Source organism: Nyctibius grandis, chromosome 2 (genome assembly GCF_013368605.1).
Source record: "Nyctibius grandis isolate bNycGra1 chromosome 2, bNycGra1.pri, whole genome shotgun sequence".
In the NCBI taxonomy this organism is placed as follows: Eukaryota; Metazoa; Chordata; class Aves; order Nyctibiiformes; family Nyctibiidae; genus Nyctibius; species Nyctibius grandis.
In genome coordinates this window covers 97572629-97584342 of record NC_090659.1, presented here as the reverse complement: position 1 = coordinate 97584342, position 11714 = coordinate 97572629, and the positions used below count along the sequence as shown (strand labels likewise).

Sequence of the window (11714 nt, the reverse complement as noted above, 5' to 3'; positions counted from 1 at the left end):
GAGCTTGAGAGTATAAACGAAGATGTGCAAGCGATGAGCAGCTGCTGTGAAGATATGTCCAGTCGTTTGAAGGTAATATATAAATAGATGTGCTTTGTATATTTTTCCTTTTGGGGTGTGACTTCTTTCTCTTAAAAGGATGAATAATTATTTTTGGAGGATTAATGGTGACACTGAGATGTTTCCATAGTATGCATGTTATGTTACTTTAGGATATTTATATCTTTCTTTTTACTTATTTGGAAAATATATTGAGGAAGTCGTTTTAATTTCGTTCAAATTGCAATTCAGAATGCAGCAGTATATTTATTTTGAGAATAGCAATGTGATATCCATTTATGTGAGCGGAGAGAAAATATTTTATTAGATTGGCTGTGTGTGAGATTAAAGGGTTAATTCCATTTGTGTATTTCTGTTTAAAATTCATGTGCCTTTCACATTGACTACATCTATTGAGTTAGGTGTTCATATAAATACTTCAAGTATATTCATAAGAAAGTATCTTGTAATCCAAAGAGGGAGACAAATATAGTGTGCCATATTGATTCTGTTGCTTTTGTTTCATAACATTGTCTCAAAATGCTGATATGCAACAAAATCAATTCTGTTTTGTATTACTCCTGAATCCATAATATTCTAGGAGTAAAAAAAAAGTTCTTTTGTAATGCGTTACTAAATCTGGCATGGTTTAATATACCAGCTCAATATTCAATACAGTGATGAGTTTAAAAGCTTTATGGGTGCTGAAGTGTAGATGTTTTGCCAAACCAAATCTGCTCTGGATATAGCACATAAGTTACAGTATGTAAGTTCAACAACCCCATGCAGCGCTACAGGCTGGGGTAAGAGTGGTTAGAAAGTGGCCCGGCAGAAAGAGACCCGGGGGTGCTGATCGACAGACGGCTAAACATGAGCCAGCAGTGTGCCCAGGTGGCCAAGAAGGCCAACGGCATCCTGGCCTCTATTAGGAATAGTGTAGCCAGCTGGTCTAGGGAAGTGATCGTCCCTTTGTACTCGGCACTGGTGAGGCTGCACCTTGGATACTGTGTCCAGTTCTGGGCCCCGCACTTCAAGAAAGATGTTGAGGTGTTGGAGCGAGTCCAGAGGAGGGCGACCAAGCTGGTGAAGGGTCTGGAGGGTCTGACCTACGAGGAACGGCTGAGGGAGCTGGGGTTGTTTAGCCTGGAGAAGAGGAGGCTCCGAGGTGACCTTATTGCAGTCTGCAACTACCTGAAGGGAGGTTGTAGTGAAGTGGGAGTCGGCCTCTTCTCCCGGGCAACTAGCGATAGGACAAGAGGACATAGCCTCAGGCTTCACCAGGGGAGGTTCAGGTTGGACATTAGGAAGCATTTCTTTTCAGAAAGGGTTATTAGACATTGGAATGGGCTGCCCAGGGAGGTGGTGGAGTGACCATCTCTGGATGTGTTTAAGAAGAGACTGGACATGGCACTTAGTACCATGGTCTAGTTGACATGGTGGTGTCAGGGCAATGGCTGGGCTCGATGATCCCAGAGGTCTCTTCCAACCTGATTGATTCTGTGATTCTGTATGTGAATGAGAATACTTCACTAAAAAATCCTGTGAAAACAGTTGCTTTTCCCCCTCCTAATGGTGTGTGAGGACATTAGATGTCACCTTGCCTAGATGAATAAGTTTCATAGTCATTGTATGTAACTCCCATAAGAATGTTTGTAGTTTGATGACTTGTTCCAAAAAGTGCAAAAGTACAGTGTAGCCCATTGCAGTACTTAATTTTCAATTTTGGAAGGCAATGGGTACTGTACTTCGGAGGTCTCAGATCTCTTTGAGCACTGTTAATGTGGATGTATTCCCTAGTGCAGTTCAGGAACTGTTTGATTAAACTCTTAGATGTGGAAATGAGTCAAGTGTCCATGCAGATTTTTGCTCTTTTCTGTCCTTAGATCTTGAAGTGTAACTATCATCTGGGATTTTTTTTTTCTTCCCAGAGCAGAGCCACCCTGCAGCGATTTCTTGTTCTATTAAAGTCAATAGGTAGTTTTGTTCTGTGCCCCACAGGACGTTTCCTCTAGAGCCCTTTAGAACTCATAACTTGTCTCAATTCAACCCGTGTTCTCTTTGTCTGTATGAATGTAAAGTAAGTTAATAAGCCCATGAACTAGCACTCAGTTGTCAAATACTCTGGTATTTTATCTGTAGTAGGACTTGAAGACTTGCAAGCATGTGCTCAAGCTAAGTAAGAAGACAAAAATGAACTAAGAGTAGAGCGAATAGAAGATAGAGGAGTATCTATAGCATATAAGGCAGAAAAGTGTGCTAAGAGAGCAATGTATTAAGACAGCAGAACAAATGCAAGATATGAAAAGGACTATATGCTGATAAGCCAAAAAGCTTTTTACCTTTTTTATTGTGTAAGTTAATAATACCAGCCAATCCAAATAACCAGATACTGTCAGATCTGATGTCAGGACAGAAATTTTCTGACTTGATAAATGTAATGACTGAAAGGGAGAGAAGGAGGCAAGTGCTGGAATGGAATAAAGCGGGATTGAAGGATAAAGAAAGTTTTAATTAGTATACTGAGGTGGGGAGGAAGAGAAAAATCTTTCTATTTTGGATCTGGACAAAACATCAAGTATGAGCTTTCTGATTTTTCTGACATGTCAGACTCCTTTCTTCCAGTTAACCTTGTTCTGCTTAGATGTAAGCTCTTACATTGCATACCTCCAATAACAACAGTATCTGGCATGTATTTGAATGCATGTAAATAAAAACTGGCTTCTTGATGTATCTAGCTAGATCCAGAAAAGCTGCTTTTCCTTCCTTTCTGCTGTCCTGCTGTTAGCAATTAGTACTTCTGTCCAGAAAGGGCTGGAAAGGAAGCAAATTTCTTCTTCTGTCTTTTTGGTTTATTAAAATCTGCGACTCTGAAGGAACGGGGGGAAAAAAAGTCTGGAATTAGTAGGTTTCCATACTGAATAGTTCAGGTCCAGTCTTTTGTTGTAATAGTCTTTTTTTGTTAGGCTGAAACCTTGAAAATCAATGTTATTAAAAAAAGGTTTAAAATAAAAATACGTTAAAAAATCTAAATATTATTATTTATATAAGATATAAAAAGCTGAAATGTATCTTAAATTATTTTGGAACTACTAAATGTTCAGTAAATTCTGTCGAGTTTTTATTAAATTTAATAATGTCCTTTAGAAAATTCAGCAACTGGCACCTCAGCAGTGCCCGCTGTCTATGTTCATGAAACAGCTCAGGCTCCCCTCTCATGACTGAAGTTGTACTCAAGTGGTTGCAGTCCTTCCTTCACCTTTCAAAGTGTTCCTGTGCCTTGACTGCTTTCCATTGTACCTAACGTAGCGTGGCAGAGAGAAGGGCTGAAATGAATCCGTGTGTGTATATACTTGCATTTGGTGTCTCGTAGTTTTCAAGACTGACATCTTCATTTTGGCAAACACCATAATTCAGACCTGTTACAGTCTTGAAATTATTCACACAAAATATCTTTGTAGCTGTTTCTGCCTCTTCACTTGCAATATTATTCCATACTGAATGGATTTTGATTTCAGGATTTTTGGTTTTTTTAGTTAAAGCTTCTTATTTTTCTGCCTAAATGATCACTGATGGTATCCAGTGGGAAACCAACAATTCTGGATGTCTTTTATCTTCTTGCCGAGTGCTAAGTTTAGAACTCTAACTTCAGTTGCAGCAATCCCTTTAGTCATGCAGCTGCTGTCTGTAGCAGAATTGTTTCTGCATGGATTCCCTTGCATTGTCATCACTGAACATTTAGGGCTGTGGTGAACTTCTTAAGTGCATTGCACTTGGTCCTTACAGCCCTGTGAGCTGCTTGGACTGTAGAGCTAAACTTGCTAAGACCAGCACAGCTGTGTTCATATTGTCTAAAATGGCTGGGTGGGCACGGGTACTGGGCAGTTTAGCATCCAAAGGAACTTGTTTCATTTTTAATTTTGTAACAGCAAACAATTTAAAGTCAATGGACAAATAAAATATTTCTAATATTTGGAAATAAATTACAAATTAACTGTGTGTGAATGTAAATGTATATAAAGATGAAAATATAGATGGATAAGGATATTAATTTATTTTTTCATGCCTGAAAATAGAGAGAGTTAATGAATACTTATTTCAAGAAGGCCTTTTGTTTGAAAGAGTACACTCTTTAAACTGCTTATAATCAGACAGCTTCACAAGTATTACATATTTTAAAGGTTGTGTAATACATTTGGTATGTTTGTGTTTTTCACATGTTTAACAATTCTAATTGTATTCTAGGCAGCAAAGGAACAAACCCAGGACTTGATAGTGAAAACCACAAAACTCCAGGCAGAAAAGTATGTATACCCACTTACTTATTTCTTGAAGACATGACAGTACTGATGGAATTTTCTTTTAGATCTGATTCTACTACTCTTATTTTTGAGCAATGACTTAGCGTTTTTTTTTTATATTTGTACTTTGTTTTTAATATTGTGTTTGTAGCTCAATTGGAATAAAAATCCTGAACTCTTAGTTTATTACTAGAGGATTCAAAAAGGTAAGAACATGTGTTAGTGCTTGTTGTCATAAAAAAATGACCTTGTAGGGAAGAGAATCAGTTATAGTGGTATAGCACGCTGAATATGGATGTGCTTTACCTAATGTCAGTTGATAATGTAAGTTATATTGTTTTGTAACAGATATGGACCTACTCAGTGTCTCATCAGTTTCACAGGCTTCTTGCTGTTGTTAATGCTTCCTATCCAATGGAAATTGCTGTCTTGTTCAGGGACTGTATGTAGCGACAGAAAGTTGGCTTATAACCTACTCTGCCGTATTTAAAGCTAACTGTGAAATACATAAGTGCTGTTTAATAAGCCTAACACAGACCACTTTTTCACCTTGTTCTCCAACCTCTTGTGGAAGAAAAGATTTGTGTTTTGCTCTTTTCAGTATTTTTATTCATGGGAAGGGGATAATAGCCTATGACAGATTCAAGTAATCTTTATCGTTTTTATGTCTAGGGCATCTGGTTTTACAGCTTTAGCCTTTGTCAGCGTAGAAGAATGAATCTCCATGCTTTATGAGCTTTCTTCTGAAAATTATATACAGTTTCCTGGAGATTAGAAATAATTATTTCCAGTGATAAGTTTCTAGTAGAAATTATGACTTTGGATAGCTCTGGGTGCACTTCAAAATCAGTGGATTCATGTTGTGGGCTTCAGAAGGAAGTGGATTATGTCCTGTGAGAGTCTGAATGTGAGATTAGAGTGTAATATGTACATATTTTAAAAGTTAAACGTAGAATAACTGCATGAAATACAATACTGGTTGATATAAAATGAAGGATTTAGCAAAGTCACAGTTTAAGTAAGCCAGCAGAAGTCAAGTCTTAGAAAACTGTAAGATCACAAATATTGTTTTAGTCCTGCTTGACTAACCTGATCTCCTTCTATGACAAGATGACCCGCTTACTGGATGAGGAAAAGACTGTGGATATTGTCTACCTGGACTTTAGTAAAGCCTTTGACACAGTCTCCCACAGCATTCTCCTGGAGAAACTGACTGCTCATGGCTTTGATGGGCATACACTTTGGTGGGTAAAAAACTGTCTGGATGGCTGGGCCCAAAGAGTCGTGGTGGATGGAGCTAAATCCAGTTGGTGGCTGGTCACAAGTGGTGTTCCCCAGGGGTCAGTTTTGGGGCCAGTTCTGTTCAATATCTTTATCAATGATCTGGACGAGGGGATCAAGTGCACCCTCAGTAAGTTCGCAGATGACACTAAGTTGGGCGGGAGTGTTGATCTGCTTGAGGGTAGGAAAGCTCTGCAGAGGGATCTCGACAGGTTGGATCGATGGGCCGAGGCCAACTGTATGAGGTTCAACAAGGCCAAGTGTCAGGTCCTGCACTTGGGTCACAACAACCCCATGCACTGCTACAGGCTTGGGGAAGAGTGGCTGGAAAGTTGCCTGGTGGAAAAGGACCTGGGGGTGTTGATCGATGGCTGTCTGAATATGAGCCAGCAGTGTGCCCAAGTGGCCAAGAAGGCCAAGAGCATCCTGGCTTGTATCAGAAATAGTGTGGCCAGCCAGTCTAGGGAAGTGATCGTCTCCCTGTACTCAGCACTGGTGAGGCTGCGCCTTGAATACTGTGTTCAGTTTTGGGCCCCTCACTACAGGAGAGTCCAGAGAAGGGCAAAGAAGCTGGTGAAGGGTCTAGAGAACAAGTAGTATGAGGAGTGGCTGAGGGAAGTGGGGTTGTTTAGTCTGGAGAAAAGGAGGCTGAGGGGAGACCTTATTGCTGTCTACAAGTACCTGAAAGGAAGTTGTAGCGAGGAGGGTGTTAGTCTCTCCTCCCAGGTAACAAGCGATAGAATGAGAGGAAACAGCCTCATGTTGCACCAGGGGAGATTTAGATTGGATATCAGGAAAAATTTTTTCATTGAAAGGGTTGTCAAGCATTGGAACAGGCTGCCCAGGGAAGTGGTGGAGTCACCATCCCTGGAGGTATTTAAAAGACGAGTAGATGTAGTGCTTAGGGATATGGTTTAGTGGTGGACTTGGTAGTGTTAGGTTAACGGGTGGACTTGATGATCTTAAAGGTCCTTTCCAACCAAGACAATTCTGTGTGATTATGTGTGAAAATTTGTTATTTTAAATATGAGTATGTGAAGTAGTAGAGAAGTGGTTATCTCTTTTGTAGTCAGAAGAAAAGGAAAGCTACTTTGATTCCTCGTTCTGAAGCAGAATAGAAGATGCCAAGACCGATCCCAAATGATATATGTCTAATTGGCCTTAAATTCTATTAAAGGAGGTGATACAGACTGTACATTAGTACTTCTACAATATAGTCCTTACTTGCACAATAGTTGGCTTAAAAGAATTTCTGCTAATTCCTTTAAGAGACAGAACATCCCCCTAGTGTGAGGAGGAAAAAAGGTTTAGGAAGCAGCCTGTCCTTCTAAGGGTCTGTGTGACCTCAGAGTGCACACATAGGCAAAAGTTTTATTTTGAAACGCTGTTTTGTAAGTATACATTAACTACCCACTAGCAGAAGCCAAACAATATTTGTGATCTTACAATATGATGCTTATGGAAGAATTATAGTGCCACTTATTAGCAAAGTTAACTTTTTTCCTGGCTAAACTTATGAAAAATTTAAGCAAAAGAATTTTAGTTTTTTTTCTGCCTGGGTCATTGGAGTCACCTTTTCTTGTGACTCGTAAAATGACTGTTTCTTCTGATGCATCGCTTTTGTTTACATCAGGTACATGAGGAGGCCTCTGCTACTGAATGTTAGGGATTTTTTGAAAATATTGCCAGCAGTCAGGCAAAATACGGGTCTTAAATTGCCGACTTCTTCAACTTAACAGGTGACGTTCCTTATCCAACAAACGAGTAAATAGTGAAACTGGGAGGCCATGACTTTTATGTCTTCTGAGGGTTGTCCTAAAATGCTGATTGAAATGCAGAGGTGAAAGCTGGACCCATTCAAAAAGAAGGCTATTGAAACAATGACTGTAAAGCAAGAGCAGTCAGTCTAGAACAAGGCAGTAATTGCTGAGTGTAACCAATTTTTTAGAGTTCTTCCTATAAAAAGATGTCTCGTCTCTTATTATGAAAGATGGGAGTCGTCTTCAGATTTCATCAGTCCCAAATTTCTATTTCTACTCTCTGTGGTCCTGCCAGCTGTTTATTGTATGATAGGCTTTTCACAAGAAAACATGAGTTAGGTAGAAGTTTCATGAAGTTTAGGACAATGGGAATTTGTATTCAAATAGCACAGTATAATGGAATTTTCTGTGTAGTTTTTTAATTTAACATCAAAATATTAAAAAAAAAAATCCACTTTATGTAACACAGTGTTTGTGAGTTGTTTAAGTTTTTAAATCAGTGCTGAGTAATGGTATGTTTTTAAACATTAGCCTGAAAAATAAAATAAGTTATGTTCTTCCTTTTCACATTAGTTATATTCTTTTTCACAATGGTAGTTACTGAACATTTTGTAATAGCAGAGAGAATACATTCTGTCATTTTGCTGAATCAGTTGTTTACACTGTCCTTAAGGAGAGTTATTTTGACTCTGCCCTTCTCACCAAGTACTAAATTAAGTCCTATTGTTGTGGTTTTTAGCCATTTTTAAAAAACACTTCAGAAATTATTTTGATTTTCAGTAAAAGATTTGCTGTGATAGCTGTTCGTAAAAAAAAAAAAAAAAAAAAAAAAAAAAGGTCTATTATGCTTAGCATTTATCTGGTTTACTTAAGCTGACCATTTTTTCGTAGGAGGAAAATGTTATGATTTGATTCAATGTTCTAAAACTGAAGGGAGACAGTAAACTTTCAGATGCATTTCATGCATTTATGGTAATTAGGGATTTACATATTTAAAAATATTTAATTGTATTTGAAATATTAGGGAAAATGGGCTGCTGTCTTCACTTGGATAATATGATGAAGATATAAAGTTACTTAGGCAAATATCTGAGTTAGTATTTCACACTTTTTTATTTATTTCCCTTCATTTTCTAAGAATACACGTTAGCTCTGGCTTTGATCAAAGATGTCTAGTTGTCTTTCTGTAATAGTTGAAGACTGTTTTCAGTAAATGGCAGGTGGAACCTTTGGCTTGGGTAAACCCTCTTCATGCCTGGTCAGTTCTTGTGCAAAGTAAATTTTGTCAAAAGATGTTATAATTAGTATCAAGTTTAAAGCAAACTGCAATTAAAAGAACAGAATGTTCACTTTAAAACCAAAGAAAGAAAAGTTGATAGCCAAAATCTTTTTAATTGGAGTTGTAACTTTATTCCCCTAGCTATACAAACCAAATAAAGGGAAGACTGAAAGAGTAAGTTAATTATTTTCTTAGATTGTAACACTTTTTGACCTCGCAAATGTAAATATCTCTTCAGAAATTTTTCCCTATGTGGCATTTGAACTTGTGTAATGTGTTTTTTTTTTTAAATCAAGAACTGCATGATAGCAGTGAAGAATAGTTTCCTGAAGATGCAAAGTGACCGTGGTAGCTTGAGAATGAGGATGAGCATTTTAAGTAATAGTGCTTGTTCATGCTTTCATCCTTGCATGCAGTCTTTCTCTTCTGCAGTACTTGCAAAGGGGTGGCTGTCTCAGTGGTTCTGTCCGAGAAGTAGGTTTATTATACTAAGTAGTTTTTACATTGTATGATCACCTATATAATTAGATGTAGTTCAGGATGATTTTCAGTTCCTCAAGCTTCTTACCAGTACTCCTTGTTGGTTATCCTAGTCTCTCAGATTTGTGGTTTGAAGGTATAGCGGTGCATCTGCAGTACCCTGTAGTTAATCCTGATGAGCTATTTGGGACTTCCTATGTTGGTAAAATGTGTAATTTAAGACAGTTAAATAGTTGGGGTAAAAAATAAGATGTTTGTCTCGGATTTAAGTTAAAACTTTTGCATTCTCAGGTTGTTTGCAGCACTGTTTTTCTTGTAACTTAGTTTGTGAGCTTTAGACCGGATTTGGCATAAATGCTAAATAGACTGTGTTACTTAGGTAACAAATTTAAAAAGTAATCTACCATTAATACAATTTCATTTTTATATTTGTGAATATGTCAAAGTTGGTGCATTTCTTTGGTCAATTTCTTTGGTTAATTAGGTTGCTTGTTCTGAATGTATTTTCTCTGTAAAGACTAGTTAAAATAACTGTCCTGTACATTAGAAGAAGAACAGTTGTCCTTCACATTATTTAAGTTATGGAATCTGCTTAACATAGGAACTAGGGTTTTCTTTTTCCTCTTCTCTCCTTAAAATTGAGACTTATCACAACTTAATAGAACCGTGTATTGTGAAGTAAAGTAGTCCAAGCCATTCAGCCCATCTTTCTATAACATAAGGTAAATTTATTGCTGTTCAGTAGTGTAGTCTTGAATAGAATGTTTGTTTTAATGTATTTCATAACAAGCTTTGGTAATAAAGAAAAACTGAGGTGATTAATGTAGACCATTTCTGTGAATTGTTAGAAATCCACTTCCACTAGATTTATATCCTTTTACCTGAGCATACTAATAGTGCTTTCAGGTTGTATTAGGCTTTTTATGTATAGTAATGAGGAGATTAGTTTGTTTTCAAACAGCATCTACTGTGTTTTAAAAGATGTGAGTTTGTTTATTGCCATTGCTAATAGGCTGACAGAAAAAGGATCTTGCTCCTGAAAGTGAGATTTTAATAAAAGCTTCCTGTTACTTGTCACTTCTCTTGTTGTACCTGAGTTCTTTTTTTCTTTGTGTGAAGCAAAAAACCTACTTGCAATACTAAACTACTTCACCTTGCATTGGGAACAAGTGTCTTGGAGTTCAGTAGTTCCTAAACCAGAGAAATAACAGTTCAGTTCCAAAATACTGTATGCAGAATGCCAGAAACCTGGCTTCATAGTCCTACCAGCCACTTAATGGTAAGGTATTGTGCAAGATTGTTTTTGAGGTTAGCCACAAATGACAGTCGTGGATCAAACAATTGAAGAAAGAGACCAGAAGGTAATAGTTACAATATTAATTCTTATAAAATTAAATAAGAGTAATTATGTGAGTGTATGTGTGTGCTCAGGGAGATCACAGAAAATAAGCCTGCAGAAACAGAAAATTGGTGAGAGTCAGAAGTAGTTTTCTGGAAGTAAGGACCACCATACTCTGAAAACTGTATGAAACAATGGGAATGGAAATGGCTTGGACAGATATTTTTGAGTCAAGTTAAAGTTTCAGAGCTTTCAGTGAGATTATGCACTTGAACACCTTTACACATTGTCTTGTTTTGCTCGTTTCTATTAATTGTGTTCTTAAACAGAGCAAAATGTGTGTTCTGGTGTCAGAATCCTTAGTAGTTATGTTGATTCTGGAAGACCAGTTTCTGTAGCACTAGGATTGTTTCAATTTTTAAAAATACAGTTAAATCTGAGTCCCAAACATATTTTGGAATGCAGCAGTGTGTACTTCAATTTATTTTAATTGAATTACATTCAGACTTGCTCTTTATTTAAATTCAACAAACACAGTTCTTAGGGTTCAGTGAGTGATTTGACTGTTACCTCTGTGCTCAATACAAGGTCAAAAGTCTTAGGAAAAATGTTTCTTTGTGGACATCTGCTGCTTCAGTAGTGCTACACTACAGATCTATCATGCTTGTCTCTTGGTGCTATTTAATTTTCTTTTTTTTTTTTAAGAAATACCTTTTTTGTCATAGTCAATTTGGAAATTATGCAGGAAGCTCAGCAATATTTATAGCAGGTTAGAGAGGTTTGCTTTCATCAGCGTACACTGAGAAAAGTAGTGATCTGGTGGTTTGCACTGATGAGCTGTATTTCATGTCTTGACCATTTGAAACTTGTAATTACATTTATTCCTGTGAATATACTTCATGAGAAAAAGCAGTAATTGCCTAAACTGAATTATAATTTGATGTGGGGGAGGGTGAAGGTTTGAAATTCTGAGGCTGATTTTCTCTTCTGTTTTGTACCAAAGTAAAGCATAGATAACAAGGCATAACACAGGGATTGAAACAGCTAAAGTGGATCTGAAGAAAAAAAAAACCCTAATTTGTCATATTCTAGCCATGACCAGCAGAGAAAGTGCAAAGCCTTATTTTCTGCCAGCTTTTCTACCTGGCAGCCGTGTACTCTGTTGAGGCATGAAGTACTCTTCGTCAGTATGAAATGAGGCATGGTCTTACAGGTTGAGAAAAATTCATCAGAAGTGC

The 11714-nt window shown here is 37.4% G+C and overlaps 1 protein-coding gene across 1 annotated transcript in view; it reads left to right on the top strand.

The window, feature by feature from the left end:
* Window positions 1-11714, top strand: part of COG6 (component of oligomeric golgi complex 6) — a 65646-nt gene that overhangs the window by 1424 nt on the left and 52508 nt on the right. Inside the window, exons 3-4 of the mRNA XM_068395192.1 lie at window positions 1-72; window positions 4282-4340. Coding sequence (XP_068251293.1) covers window positions 1-72; window positions 4282-4340 — 131 coding nt within the window. The remainder of the gene's footprint in view (window positions 73-4281; window positions 4341-11714) is intronic.